General features: G+C 45.3%; 1 protein-coding gene across 2 annotated transcripts in view; it reads right to left on the bottom strand.

Annotated features, from left to right (window-relative positions):
• ARSA (arylsulfatase A) overlaps positions 1 to 13,517 on the bottom strand; it is a 34,192-nt gene extending 20,675 nt beyond the window's left edge. Inside the window, exons 1-7 of one of the 2 annotated variants that reach the window (XM_083183202.1) lie at positions 13,322 to 13,517; positions 8,923 to 9,241; positions 7,084 to 7,324; positions 6,692 to 6,910; positions 5,140 to 5,309; positions 4,391 to 4,515; positions 2,309 to 2,436 (exon numbers count right to left, since the gene is read on the bottom strand). In XM_083183202.1, coding sequence (XP_083039328.1) covers positions 2,309 to 2,436; positions 4,391 to 4,515; positions 5,140 to 5,309; positions 6,692 to 6,910; positions 7,084 to 7,324; positions 8,923 to 9,173 — 1,134 coding nt within the window. In that variant the 5' untranslated portion in view covers positions 9,174 to 9,241; positions 13,322 to 13,517. The remainder of the gene's footprint in view (positions 1 to 2,308; positions 2,437 to 4,390; positions 4,516 to 5,139; positions 5,310 to 6,691; positions 6,911 to 7,083; positions 7,325 to 8,922; positions 9,242 to 13,321) is intronic. The other variant, XM_083183203.1, reaches the window with a different exon arrangement.
• Positions 13,518 to 16,150: the final 2,633 nt, after the last annotated feature.

Raw genomic sequence — 16,150 nt, 5'->3', positions numbered from 1 at the left:
ACAGCACTCCACAAGGGCAGCCCAGACTCCCAGAGTGATAAAAAAAAAAAAAAGGGTGTTTGGGATGTAAGGCAACACCCCCTCCTTGAAGCCACATCCCCTTTGCGGGGTGCTGCATAGATTTCTGAGGGCTGCACAGAGTGTGATAGGGGAAAAGTATGGTAAAGGCACAAAAAGCGTGCACTCATCTTACACTATTATCATAGCTTACACACATTGTGCGCCATTTGTGTCATTTATGAAAAACACACATTTTATTTAATGTGCACAGTCACTGGCAACTTAAGAGTTTTCTCTGGCTCTGCATAATATAAAGTTTAAATGATTGCTTAACAGAATTTATGCCCATGTTGAGAGATAGAAATAGAGATACACACACACACACACACACACACACACACACACACACCTTTGTGTCTAAATTTGACTTCAATATAGGAGTGAGCCAGACAAACAAATTACTAATGGATAATGGTTATATAAAGTACCTGGGCAGGAAAAGAGACTGCAGATACTCAGTATAAAAAAAAAAAAAGAGCTTTTCTGTAGTGTGAATAATGTGGATAGAACAAACTGTTTAGGGCACATCACAGAGGAATAGATGAAAAACAAATGGTAGGATCAGAGACATAAGTCACGGCCATTTCAAATACCTAGAGAGCTCATCGGCAAAAGTGTAATCATGATGTTGCATTCAGAACTTACATCACAGCTCATATACTGAAAGTCAATAAAACCAGCAAGGACTTTATTAATCATATTCCAAGCCATGAATGCTGATCAAGGATATATGCAGGATGAAGGGGTCTACACATTTTATAAACAGTTCCTTTGCCACCAATATCCCTCCTGTGGACAACCCATAGAGGAAAACCTAACTGAGAAGAGGACAGAGGTGGATTTATTTGTCTAGAGCAGTGGTAGCCAACCCTAGCCCTCGAGAGCTACTAACAGTTTACATTTTCCAGACAACCTAGCTGCTGCACTTATTAATCACTGACACATTTTAAAAGATACATAGGTGGAGCTAATTAGCTCACTTGGTAGCTCTCGAGGACTAGGGTTGGCTACCCCAGGTCTAGTGATTAGTGGATTAAGACAAACAATGCAAGTTTGTTTCAGAAAATTCTGGTGTGCCCAAAATAGCTGCCTACACTTGTCCATAGGATGGAAAACACAAGGATCAGAAGGTTCTGTTGGGTTTCTACTCATAGCGTTAGTACTGCAGCCACCCGTTGTGTCATCTCTTCTAGAGTGGACCTATTCTGCCCAGGGTAATCCTACATAGTACATCCAAGAAAGGCTGCCTTATCTTGTACCTTCCGTGAGTGCAAAGGAATATCCGTGGGATTTCTTTCCCAAAATGATGGTTTCAACCTAGCATTATGCCTACTTTTAGATTTTCCCTGTTTATTTCTGAGTGGTTTTTCAAATTTCTGTAACACTAAAGCGCCCTAAGTCCTGTGGAATAAACAGCATTATATAAATAAAAGTATTAATAATTATTATTACTATAAGGGAATGTGTTACTTTTTTGCTATAAAATAGTATAAATTATTCAATTTTGTATAACCCCAATCTGTGAATCATAAGGCAGAACAGTAGTTGGGGGGATATGAAGCCAGGCAGCTACATTGTAAACCATGCCTTCTAACTTCTGTATGATGGTCAGCGAGACTTGCCGCACCAGAAAAAAGGTGTGGGACCATGGGTGGAGTCACAGGTCAACACTATTGTGGGAAGTAATCATACAAACTACAGACACCTACAGTAATTGCAAAAGGTTACACTGATTCTTTTGTATTTAAAGAAAATACTTTACTATTATAGTTTAAATACTGATCACCCAACAAAGTCTTTGGGGAGCTCCAGTCATCAAACCTTTTTATCAGTTCTCCAAGGAGTCTGTATGTTAAGCTCCAATATCTAGGCCAGGCATGTTCAACCGGCCCTCCAGCTTTTGCGAAACTACACATCCCAGCATGCCTTGCCATAGTTTTAGCATTTCCTAATAGCAAAACTGTGGCAAGGCATGAAGGGAATTGTAGTTTTACAATAGCTGGAGAGCCACAGGTTGGACATGCCTGATCTAGGCTTTATCTAGCGATCCACTGTTGCTGCAAGGCAACATCCACATCAACTCCATGGATATACAGTATTACACCATGTTCAGCTGTACTACTAAATATTTTATGTACTGTAACTAACTCATCTTATATTATTCTATAGGTGAGTCTCCTATAAAAATGCTAAAATTCATTACTTTTTTTATATTCCCTACTTATACATACATATTAGGATTACTGACCTTGCCACCATTAAAAAGTAGTTTAGTAAGATCATATCCATCCAAAGTGACATTGGGAAGATGCGCTCCTGTCACAGCGGCTAATGTTGGCAGAATGTCCAGGGTGCTGGCCAGCTCACTAGTCACTCCTAGATATCATTACAGAAAATAATAAAGTATACAATAGGAGTACAATAACCAATAACAATTCAGGGGAATATATAGAAACAGGAAAATTGAGAGACAAAACTCCTGGACTTATGGGCCTTGTTCTGTGTTGAGTGGTGCAGAGGAGAGGCACACAGATTCCCCATTTTACGGAATCTGCAGCAGCGCAAGCTCTGTTCTTTGTATGCACAGAACAGGTCTTGTGCTGCTGCCTGTAGTTCCCTTCATCTGCTGCCTGACTGGCAGGAAGTTGTGTTTAAGGAGTTGGTGGGGGCAGGACTGTACTCCTAGAAACAGGGTCATGTCGACACCATTTTTTAGGTGGGGAGAAACAAGAGTATACGTGTCAGCAAGCAGACTTCCTGGCCTCCAGCTTCTGTTGGGTGCCGGACGGGGTCCCGACAGTCGGGGTCCCGACAGGCATTTACCCGACGTCGGAATCCCGAGGGTCAAAACACAGACAGCCGGGTTCCCGACGGCCACCTGCCATTTTGACTCGTGGGGTCCACGACCCATAGAGGGAGAATAAGGTACTTATGTAATATCTGGACTCTTTTCTTATGAGACCGCGTCCCCTCGCGGGGCTCGCTGCGCTCACCACGCTTCAGGCACGGTGGCTCGCTGCGCTCGCCACACTATATAAAATCAACTCCATGCGTAGTTGGATAGTAGGGGTATGAAAAAATGGGGTGCATTTAACATGGGAGTCCAGATAATACATAGTACCGAGAATAAAATAGGTGGCGAGTGCAGCGAGCCACCGTGACCGCAAGGGGCTTTGTTGCGCTCACCATGCTGTCTGAGTCCAGGCAGTCGAGATCCCGACATCGGGGTAATGACTGTCGGGATCCCAAATGTCGGACCCCTATACCACACCCCTTCTGTTGGCCAGCTGCACAAGTGAAGCATACTCAACTGATGGTTGTTTGGATCCCTGCTTGCAAAGTTGGTTGCCATGCTGAGATCACAGCTACATGCAGGAGGTGTCTTCTACTGAAACGTCTCCTAGAGATCAGACGGAAAGTCAATGCTGCTTGAATCCAGCATTAAACTTCCATCCTTCTCTGAATCATGCCCTGTGTTCCTCTGCCACAATCATATCTTGGTAGAAATTAAGAGATATATATAATATATATATATATCCTATAGCTGTAGTAAATACAGGATACATACTGTAGTAATGCATGAAACATAGGCCTCCATAAGTAAAGGTGTATAATGGTATTTATTTACAGTTTCTTATATAGCGCAGCATATTCCGTTGCGCTTTACAATTGGATTAGACTATTATACCCCTTTTATACCAAAACTTGGTGTCGCACCCGGGTTTTTGGACCCAGCGTTTGTTACATTTTACACAGCCGCAACCCCCCACGCGGCGCAGGCGATTTCAGAGCCGCCGTTCGGAGATGACATCATCTCCAAGCACAGATCACCGCGACCCGGACCGCTGCGTTGGGGGAAAGCCCAGCACTACGGTAATCTGCTGGGCTGCTCCCATCCCCTGTGCACCACCCCAGCCTTCATCAGGGAGGTGAATGGATGCCGCACACAGGCATCCATCCACCTCCTCCGCTGCAGCTGATGCTGTTTGCAGAGTATAGCAGATAGCAGCGAAGTCTGTGTTTGCCCCCCCCATCCAACCTGCAGATGCTGCGGATGTACGACCCCCATTAATGTAAACGGGAGCCGGGTCGGATGACCCGGCGTACCCGTTTACACCGCCCTCTACCCATGTCCTAGCCATGTTCTACCCAGGTCCTGACCTGGGTAGAGTCCCGTGTAAAGGGACATGGCGTGACCCATTTACACTGCCGCTGACCCGCGTTTTTTGCGGCGGTGTAAAAGGGGTATTATACTGTAGCATATAAATGCAACATCATGAATTCTCTGATATTTTATAACCAGAACTTTGTGCAAATACATTGTTGTTACCTGGTTTTATCCTCCCTTCCCAATACATTATCGCAGGTTCCCTTAGGCCACCTTCATAAGTCGTACTTTTGCCACATTTCAGGAGTCCAGAGCTACCTCCTCTCTCCTCACGCATGGTCTCAGGCCTGGTATAGACAAAAATTATAGCATTTCCCAAAATCTGCACTTCATTTAAAGAGAACCCCCCCCCCCCCCCAGAACAATATAATCAAATGTAATCTAAAGCTGGATCCACACTAGAAGAATATCTGTCCAATCTTTCTGGTTGGATTGAAAATCTGATATTGTATGGGAGCAATTGACAATTGACATTCAATCACCTGCTGGTGAAGGAATCTTGCTACCCTTTTCCTTTGCTAGCCATTCCCAAGGGGTTTGACAGGAAGTAGGCATCTGGAGTGGTAACCGGACATTTAGTAGGCGTACTAAGAAAAACACAGGCATGACGGAAAGAAGCACTACGTGCCTAGGAAAAGGCGTTTTAGGGGAGGGTGTATGAAGTCCGCTCCATGCCGGATATGCCTGTATGCATCGCAAAGTCTATGGCTATTACTAGCTTGCGATGACTGGTCGTTAGTGGAAAAATTACCTTTTCAGGGTTAAACCTGACAATAACATCAGTCTGCAAACACCACCACCTCATGGCTATACCTCAGGGTTTCAGGGGCATACTTTTCTAAGCCTCCCAACTCATAGCTTTGTAGGAGTTATGGAAATGCATCAGCTCCTCTCAAACATCTTTCACTAACCCATTGTCAGAGGTGAAGATGAACAGGGTGTTGTTCTGAATCCCCATGTCCCACACAGTCTGTAACAATTTCCCCACTGTTCCATCAAGTTCCAGCAGAGCATCTCCAAACTTTCCCCTTGGAGAACGTCCTGCATACTCAGCGCTTGCAAACTGAGGGTAGTGTGTGTGCTGGGGGGAAATAAAATACAGAGGTGAGGGAAAACACAAGTTGTACATGGGAGATGAACACATAGGGCCAGATTTACTAAACATCAGTTTTTCAAAGCTCCCAATAATCATCCATTTTGACCAGTGGATTTAGTCTGGTTTTGCAATTATTGCCTTTTTAAATCCATTAGGCAAAGCCTCTGTTCATGAATGGTTTTTAAATACTGACTGATAATAAATCGAATCTATTCAATGGTATATGCTATGCTAGTTGCAGGCCAGGGCTGAAGTGCTGCAGCACATAGGTGAAAATTGACACTTGCCAAGACCTATCATCTTCGAGAGCAAACAGAAAAAAAAACAAAAAAAACAGTTACCACTCCATGGGCCAGATTTATCAAGCTTCCAAAAAGGTGATAATTGCAGCTCCTAGCTATGATTTTTGAAACTCAGCCTGTACCATAGCAGTTAGCTGATTGGCTGGTTGTTTATCACTTTTTGAGCTTGATACATCTGGCCCTATACAAGGCAAACCCAGACCATTTTTCCAATCTCGGGAACGAAAAACTGTTGATCCCGGGATTGGCCTTCTGATGCAGAGCCAGACACTGCTTAAAAGCAGTCCATCAGTGGTCGGCCGTACGTGGTGCAGCGGGCATGTAGGTGGATGCGGCGGAGTGGGTGGGATAAGCCGGCAGAAAGGGAGAGCACTTGTGTGCCTGCACAGCATGTTTTCCGGACAGAGCCTGAGCCGAGTGCTGTTTGTGCTCATCGCTGCCTGGCAGAAAGGGATGAAATGCTCATGTGCATTTTAATCCCAGAATTGGAGACTCCAATCCGGGATTTAAATCCTGTCCAAAAATGGCCAGAATCCCAGGATTGGCATCCCTATCTGGTCCCTTGCGTGATATAGAACCACCTACATTGTCACACATCTCTAACTGACATATTGGGGCAGATGTATTAAGCCTGGCGAAGAGATAAACTGGAGATAAAGTGTAAGGAGATAACGCACCAACCAATCATATCCCAACTGTCATATTTCAAACACAGCTGATTGGCTGGTGCGTTATCTCCTTCCATTTTATCTCCAGTTTATCTCTCCGCCAAGCTTAATACATCTGGCCCCCCTGACACAACCATCACTCCCTCTTACAAGAAACTAATCTACAGGAAGAACAAACAGATATTTGACTTTATCACACATATAGTTTTGATCCAAAGTGGACTTCTACGCATAACTAAAAGGCATTGGGAACAATTAGTGACGAGAGCTACTTAACATTAGTCTTTTAATGACAAAATAGGAAAAAACTACAATCCCCACAGTGCAGACCTGGTCCTATGACAGAGGAACACCGTACAGTACTTGCTTGCTATAGTAATAATTCTTGCCCACTCACATGTGAAGCATAGTACAGAAAGAATGGTTTCTTCATTGTCACTGATTGGTATATGAAGGCCTTGTTAAATTGGTCATAATTAGGAACAAGTTCAGTAAAGTCAACCGGTTGTTGTAGGATCCTTTCATCACTGAACACAGGCAGAAGAGACTCTCCCAAGTCACAAGTCCCATAGCAATGGGTGCTTGGGGGAAAACAGATCAAGGTCTCACAAGGGCCCTGCAGAAATACATGCAGAAATAGTAGATTAAGTTTTGCATGAATAGAATACACCCTGAGCTGCGTAAAGTAATTTATATCATCACTACCACTCTGTATGCGGTGACCAAACAACACTGACTCTGTGACATACGAAATCAATGTACAGTACACACCCTTAACTGGTCTTTTACCTGATCATGTGAATAGGGAACACCCAAGTAGTGATCAAATCCTTGTCGTGTGGGCAGGAAACTTCCATTTCTCCCTAGACCCAGATGCCATTTGCCGGCCATAGCTGTGGCATATCCGTGCGATTTTAGTAGTTCTGCAATTGTTATCTCACTGAGAGGAAGTCCACCTACTGAACTGGGGTAGAATACCCCAGGGTAAACTCCAGAGCGAGTCTGAAAGCGACCCGTCAGAAGACTGGCTCTGCAAGAAACCAAGGGAAAAAAAATAAAATGTCTTCCCTGTTCTGATGTGTGGGCTGGTGGACGGGGACGCGCGAGTGGCTCGCTCACGTGCCCCCGTCCTTAAGGCAGCTGAGAGCAGGGACCGAAGGCTTCCCTGCCTGTCTCTGCTTCAGGGAGACTGGCAGGAAGTGGGGGGCAGGCTGGGGCAGAGCGGGTAGACTAGTGAAGGGCTGCTACATCTTCCTATTCTGTCGGAGAATGGCGGCTGGCGGGGGACAGTTGAAGGCGATAAAATTGCCAGGAGCCGCTCTAATGAGAGCAGCTCCATCTGTATGTAGCAACTTTGTGTGATCAATTGCCCAGGTTGTTTGGACATTACATTTTCCGTAAGAGGAGTATGTAGTGGATGGTATACTGGTAATGGGGCACTGTAATGCGGTGCTCATTATAATGTGGAGGGCACTAGAATGTTACATAATAAGAACTGGGGCACTACTATGTGGCACCCTATGAAATGGAGACACTATAGTGAGGCATAATATGATCTGGGGCAATGGAACATGGCATAGTTTGAACTGGAGGGCACTCCACTGTGGCACTGTATGAACAGGGGTCTCTGTGTGGATAATGTGTATTGGCAACCCTACAATGTGACATAATGTGAACTGAGGCACTACTATGATTTATAAAATAAAACTTGGGTACTACGGTTATTATGATTATCATCCCTTTATTTATATGGCACCCCAAAGAATCTGCAGTGCCCAATTACAGAGTACATAAACGAATAAGCAAAACAGTGACTTCGTTAAATACTACTGAGGAAAAGTACAGGGTACATATACATTGCTGCATCAGCAGAGGACACTGGAATAAGGATCAGCGTGGCAAAAAAACCACATCATTTGATCAAAAGAAAGTTTCCATGCTTTGCCACACTTGATAAAAAGCCCCTTAGTCTACAAGGATCTGATCACTATAAAATATACATTATAGCCTCCAACCTGAGGACTAGTCCTACACAATAAGGATCAATGGGGCAGATGTATTATAGCGGCGCTTATCGCGCCGCTATAATACTTCCTGCTTCGCCTCATTAGCGAGGTGAAGCAGGAGGGGAGACCGACAAGATGTATTCACATCTTGTCCGCCGAAGCGGGGGGGCGCTAACTCCCCTCTCCGGCGATGTCCCCTCCTGGAGATAGCACATCAGTGTAAACTGATGCGCTATCTCCTGTCCCCCCGCCAGCTGCACTGGGCATGCGCGGGATCTCACAGCCCAGACCTAACAGCAGGGACAGCACTGTCCCTGCTGTTTAGATAGGGCTTTGCCAGCCTGCTGCTGGCAAAGCCAAAAGCAGCAGCGGGTGGAACAGTCAGTGATGCTGACCGTTCATACATTCAGCCTGCTATCATTTAGATAGCAGCGCCGATATGGACAGAGGCGCTATGCGTTACCGCACGCTGGCGCCGTCATACATGGGGGAGAAGCGGTATAGTGCACATAACATGCGCGGATTCCCCTTCTCCCCCATAACGACCCTTCATACATCTGGCCCAATATGAGAAATTACTATAAGCACACAATGTCCTGGATGGATATATAAAATGCCGTACCTGGAAGGTGAACACACAGCACCCGTAGTGTAGAAATCTGTAAACCGTAATCCTTTCGCTGCCATTAGGTCAAGGTTAGGAGTCAGGGAACTTGGGTGTCCATAGCACCCCAAGTCCCCATATCCCAGATCATCAGCAAATATCAGGATAATGTTTGGCGGGTCAGACGATACCACAGGGCATAGGAGAAACCCAACTGTAAAGATGATCCAGGGTGTCATGTTCAATGTTTCTGTGGGGGATGCAGACATACTTCCTTGTCTCTTTTCTTCCCAACCGAAAATAAGTAGTTGGAGCACTCAAAGAAGGTAACACACTGCTGGAATAATACAAAGTTAGACAGTATTAGGAAGAGGAACCCAGTAATCAAGGTACAGAGGAGATAACAAACTAATGTAGATGTATGAGGGCACAGCAGCAACAGCGTACCAGACTTGCCTACCCTCCTGCATTCAGCCGGAGGCTCCCCGATTTTTGCCTGAGCCTTCCGCCACTCCGCAAACTGGCAGGGTCTGTATGGGAAAGTTACAGCCGGCCACTGCGGGGTTGTGGGTAGCGGTGGCTGAGCTGCTGTGCACACAGACAAGAAGTCCAACGTGTGTGCATCAGGAACAGAGAGCTGGCAGCCGAGGCTTCCCTGAGGCTCGCCCCGCCCACAACACTGGGCACCGTGTATCAGCCAGGCCAGCTTGTCCTGCTCCTCTGCATCCAACCACATAGCTGGCTCCCTGCAGGTCCCTGGAATGAGCACAGCCAGGTGAGTGCTGTCTGTACTAAGGGAATGGGGGCTGTGTATTATGTGTGGGTGCGGGTGTGGGGGGGTGTAAAATATTGTGTGTGTACTGGGTGTAATATGGGGATGCTGCGTATAATGTACAATGGTGTGTGGCATAATGTGTAATGGACAATACAGTGTGTGGCATAATGTGTAATGGACAATACAGTGTGTGGCATAATGTGTAATGGACAATACAGTGTGTGGCATAATGTGTAATGGACAATACAGTGTGTGGCATAATGTGTAATGGACAATACAGTGTGTGGCATAATGTGTTAGGGGCGTAACGGTCTACCGGGCATAATGTGTAGAATTGGCACTGGTATGTGGTGTAATGTGAATAATGTACACTACTGTGTATTGTAATGTGAAATGTTACTAATATGTGGGTCCGTCCGTCACCAATTCCTTTTTTGCCCCAGGACACCAGAATGTCTAGTTATGGCACTGGTGCACAATGGGAAGAACATGGACAGCATCAGACAGTAATTAAAGGCCCTTCTCCCACAAAGCATCTTCCTCTCAGTCTGCATCCTCTCCTACCTTGCAGCCCCCCTCTCACCTCTCCTACCTTGCAGCCCCCCTCTCACCCTGCATAGTATAAGAGATCCTATTGTGGTGTATAAGGGGCATATGGGATGGTACACTACACATAAGGACACCCCCTTTTGAGTGGCCACACGTCCTGTTCCCGGACGCACGTGCCTTCAGCACATGTATACTTACAGTCTTCACTTTTACATACCCCCATTTCAAAATTTCCACTTCGACCAATGTATATAATAGACTCCACCCTCCCATTAGGGCTGGTTTCTGAAATTTCCCGGGCTGGTTTTCCAACCCAATCCACCCCTGCACAAGCCCTCCTCTAGGTGCAGATCCTCCGTATGGATATGACCTTCTTGTGAGCAATTCAACATCTCTGTACATTACCACTTACAGCAGGGCTGGGCAATTGCGGCCCTCCAGATGTTGATGAACTACACATCCCAACATGCCTTGCATCAGTTTCAGCATGGCCACATAGCAAAACTAATGTAAAGCATCGTGGGATGTGTAGTTCCTCAACATCTGGAGGGCCACAATTGCCCAGCCCTGACACAGCAATACGCACAATAATTGGCATCTGAATATCCTCACATAGCCACCCAGGAACACCCTACACATTTAAAATATACTTCTTTGTGGATATGTCTGAGTCTGTACTGTGAATTTGTATAAATGGAACGCATTTGTGGTGCAAATAAAACCAGACTAAAATTATTGCACAAAAAAAAAAAATACATGTTCGCCCCACAGGGAAGCAAAAACTTGGGGGGGGTGCCCATTATTAATGCCAGCCCAGAACCAGGGGCGTGCCATTGCACAGAACACAGATGCCCTCTGGCCAGAACCAGCTGCTGCAATCTGCCATGTGCACTCTGCCATGTAGATTACTAGTAATAGAGGTTCTACTGTGTGGTATATATAAAATGCCCTAATGTGAGGTATAAGGGACACTACTGTGTGACATAACATCCATTAGTGGTACTATTGTGTAAATACAGTAAATGTTTAATAGGGGGCTCTACTGTTGCATAATGTATATAAGGGATACTATTGTATGGTGTAATGTGAAATGGTACTATTTTGTGACCACACTCTTTCCCAGCATAGTCATTGTCCTTTATATATAGTCAAAATTAAATCAGGATTGCATAGACATCAAATGGAGCTAGAACACATTTTTTAAGCTAGAACACGTTTTTAAGCTTTCTATCACAATTCGATGCCGATGAGTGCTATCGTTCGGCTAAAGTCAAAAAGCCAAATAGACATACCTCCCAACACGACCCTCTCCAGGAGGGACACATTGCTCTTTTTCTGGACTCTCCCTTAATTAATGATTGCCATCACCTGTGTTGAAGCACCTTCTATCAATTAACCTGTGTGAAACAGGTGATGGCAATCATACATTGGGCCTTATTTTGGTTCATTCTTTCTGACAAAATCCTTCTTATACCCCTTTCACATTGCAGCTGTAACACGGTATATTGCCGTTTTTTTAGTGCTTTAAAACTGTTTCCAGCTGCAATGTGAAAGCTACATTGTCAATTTACCGGTTACATAAAACCGGCATTTTGACACGTGTTAAAAGGAGGATCCTACACGGTTCGGAGCCGTTTCACCTGCAGTGTGAACAGCTCAGAAACGGTATTTGCTATAAATGATAACCACACTTGATCCCCGCCCACAAGCTGGAAAAAAAACATTTAAAATGACATTGTATGGCTTTCTATGGGTGAAACGGGTTGAATCTGAAAGGTACAAAACGGTATTTAAACTGCAATATACCTTTACATCATGCAAAATGAAAGGGGTTTAACTGGCTTTTGACCAGTTTTAAGACACGTTTAGAAAAACGGGTTGAAAGCAGGTTTTTGCAATGTGAAAAGGGTATTAGCTGGACAAAACCATGTGCACTGCAGGGGGGCAGATGTAACATGTGCAGAGAGAATTAGATTTGGGTGAGTAATTTTGTTTCTGTGCAGGGAAAATACTGACTGCTTTATTTTTACACTGCAATATAGATCTCACTTTGAAGTAAAACCCCACCCAAATCTAATTCTCTCTGCACAAGTTACATCTGCCCCACCTGCAGTGCACATGGTTTTGCCCATCTAAGAAGGATTTTGTCAGAAAGAATGAACCAAAATAAGGCCCATTATGAGGTAAAGGGCCCCATACATCAGCAATTAATTGTGACAATTTTCAGATATGGAGATGATTGCCACAATTAATTTTAGATGTGTGGGCTCCCCATTTTGCCAATCCCAATCAAAATCGCCAATTGATTGCTTAATCAGGTTTTTAAACATGTTTAATAATCTGGTATTATCTGCAGATCTTTTTTGTATGTGTGGGCATTCCCAATTCGTCTTCTTCATCTATTTACATTATGAAAAGCAATCGATTGGGCAATTTCCAGATATGAAGATGCAATCTTCAGATGGAAAAATCTGCCGATCACTGAAATAAATCTGTAAAGTGTGGGCAAAGTCAGATAGATTGTAAAATCCATTTATCTGGCCAAAAAATCCCTGGATCTGGAAATCCATTAATTGTGATTGCTTATGTATGGGGCCCATTAGCAAAGATTGCATAGCAATTGAATCTTAAGCCCCCCATACACGGTCCGTTAATCGGATCCATTGTGTGCTTAAACAGCACACATCGGATCGGATCGCATGCAGTGTGCATGCACTGCGATCCGATGTATAGCTAGTACAAAAAGTATGTGCAGCACATACTTTTTGTACCGTACTATGTGATGCGCGGGAGCGCGCATCGCATAGTACAGAACGGAGCCATACACAACGGACCGTGTATGGGCTCCTTTAAGTCGATTAGCATAGGAATCTCACCGTGTGTACACTGTCACACCATTAGTGATCTAACCTTATTTTCTTTTTTAAAACATATGGTAAAACAATAATAAATGAGAAGCTGGCCAAATAAGAAGCTAACTTCACTCTCGTTCACAGGACTATATGTCCATATAAATAACAATACCGTCACTTTGCTATATCAGACATATACATGCTCTCACATTAATATTTTTTGTATTGCTAATTACTGTACCTTAGCTGTCTCCTCATTCAGTCAGCAGGTTGCAAAGTATTCAGGTGATTGCAGTATTCTCTAAAAAGGACCAACGTGGATTAAACTAAAAATATGTCTTTGTCCCCTGTCGCAGTTTTCCTGCCCATGTCTCATTTATCTCATGTGATTTTTACTTCCTGCTTGCGAGATGGATGTGACAAGTATCCATGCCCCAATCTCCTCCTCCAGAGGTGGGAGCAGTTATAGGGGATGGGACAGGAGTCTGCTGCAGCTGCTGCTGCTCTGCACACATAAGCAGTGTGTTCAATTACCTCCAGTGTTTCCTCTATGAAATCCCTGGTGTAACCTTGTTGTCAATCATCTTGGATAAAACACTGCACTAGGTGCTTTAAAAGCTAAATGTAATCTCTGAATTTGCAAAACAAAAGTCTCTGTATCTGTTTCTTTGCTTTTGCAGTCTCCTAAAAATGCTGTAGTAGTGACTTTTTTACTTACTGTTCTTTGCACTGTTCAACTAGGGATGAACATCGAGAGCCGATGTTTCAAAATAATCAATGGTTTATAGTCAATGTTGAAAACTAATGCTATCGGTGATATAGAACTTCCCAATGCTGCCCCCCCCCCCCCCCCCCCGCCCCCTTCAGAGTGCCAAATCTCAGAACATAGCTCTGCCCCGACTCCAATGAAGCCCCCACCTTCTAATTGGTAAAGCGGGGGGGGGGGGGGGGGGGTTTATTGTTCAAACAAGGAGCCATATTGTCTGGAAACAGTCCTGCTACTTCATAACAGTTATTGCTTACAGATTAATTGTAAATGTTGAGTGCAATATTGGCAGGGCCATCCTAATGTATGGGCTCAATGGGCAGCAGCCCAAGGGCCACCAAATCTAGGAGCCTTTGAGCTGGGGCAGATTAGGTTATGGATATCCCTTGGGAGGCAGTAGAGAATGCTGCCTGGTCGCTGTGATTGCGAATTACACACCAATAGAATGACCAAGCTTCATTGTCGTCATGCTTCCAAGCCTGTAGCCAGACAGAGAATGGTTGTCAACATGCTGATTGGTGAAGCTATTCACCAATGAGAGTGCTGAAAGCCATTCACTGTATGGAAGTGGAGAAAAGGCAAAGGACCACAGGAGGGGTGTGTTATGATTTTATTTTGTTTACATTTTTTTCTGTGAATGGGTGTGGAAGGGCCCTAAATGCATTGGTTTGCCCAGGGCCTACTATGCTGTCAAGACACCCCTGCATATTGGTATAGTGTAATCAAACAAGATATTCAGGGGTAGATGTATGAAGCAGTCAGCGGTGTAGCTAGGTGCCATGGTGCCCGAGCAAGGCCATATTTCGCGCCCCCCGCCCCTGGAATGAATTGGGGGCGTGGCTAACATGTGTTGGCATGTTACATTTTAAATATATAAGATGATGTAACGGAATCTGCTGCGCTATATAAGATGCTGTAACAGAATCTGCTGCGCTATATAAGACACTGTAACGGAATCTGCTGCGCTATATAAGACACTGTAACAGAATCTGCTGCGCTATATAAGACACTATAACGGAATCTGCTGCACTATATAAGACACTGTAACGGAATCTGCTGCGCTATATAAGACACTGTAACGGAATCTGCTGCGCTATATAAGACACTGTAACGAAATCTGCTGCGCTATATAAGACACTATAACGGAATCTGCTGCTGTTAGGATCCGCCTCCAGCGGATCTGTGTTATGCGCAGATTCACATATTCTGTGTGTAGTTTATGTTTTCCCTGGATTCTGCTCCCTGGGTTTTATCCCAGCCGGTGTGTGTGTGTTTACTCACTGGTGGCCTCCAGTGGTCAGCCTGGGCCATTGCAGCTTACTTGCTGTGCTCTGTTATCAGGACTCAGGTGTCTTAATTAGGCTCCTAGCCTGCAGTGCTCACCTATAGGCAATGTGTAATCAGCACCACATTGTGCTCACTATAAAAACCCTCTGCTCACACACTCCGGTGCCAGTTATATTATTCAGTTTCATTATTCAGTTCACTGTGTAGTCCACGCTGTCCAGCTTCAGTCAGTTTATGTCCAGCCTGTATCCCAGTCTTGCTGTGTCCCTGCCGGTCTGTTGTGCTCTCTGGATCCTGAAGTACTGTTCAGTGGTGTTCCTGGTCCCTGCTGGTTAACCCTCGTCTGTCCAGTCTGTTTGATGTACCGTGTACCCAGAGTGTCATCCTCGTGATCCAGTGTACCTCTTCTGGGTTGTCCTGCAAGGCTGTGCTGCGGTGTCCCAACTTCCCGAAGTGCGCAGCCCCGAGTGGGGTTCAAGTTGGTGTCGCCCCAGAGGGGGTTCAAGTTGTTGTCGCCCCAGAGGGGGTTCAAGCCTGTGTCGCCCCAGAGGGGGTTCAAGCCTGTGTCGCCCCAGAGGGGGTTCAAGCCTGTGTCGCCCCAGAGGGGGTTCAAGCCTGTGTCGCCCCAGAGGGGGTTCAAGCCTGTGTCGCCCCAGAGGGGGTTCAAGCCTGTGTCGCCCCAGAGGGGGTTCAAGCCTGTGTCGCCCCAGAGGGGGTTCAAGCCTGTGTCGCCCCAGATGGAGACTCTGTCCATCCAGTCCCTAAGAGGGATTCTGATTGTCCTGTCTCAGAGCAGAGTTCCAGCCATGTCGGTAACATGGAGGGACCATCTGTTGGTCTTTTTGGTGCTGCCCAGCCAGAGTTTCACTATAGTGCTGCCCACTTAGAAGTACGTCACAGTGCTGATCAGCCAGAGACTCATCATTGTGCTGCCCAACCAGAAAGACCATCAGACTTGGAAGAGGTCATAACCTCTAAGGGGGTCCCTAAAGTCTCAGCCTCAAGGGCCATAATTCC

Source organism: Crinia signifera, chromosome 4 (genome assembly GCF_055691185.1).
Source record: "Crinia signifera chromosome 4, ASM5569118v1, whole genome shotgun sequence".
Taxonomy (NCBI): Eukaryota; Metazoa; Chordata; class Amphibia; order Anura; family Myobatrachidae; genus Crinia; species Crinia signifera.
Note: the sequence above shows the minus strand (reverse complement) of the source record. Positions and strands in the feature narration are given on the sequence as shown.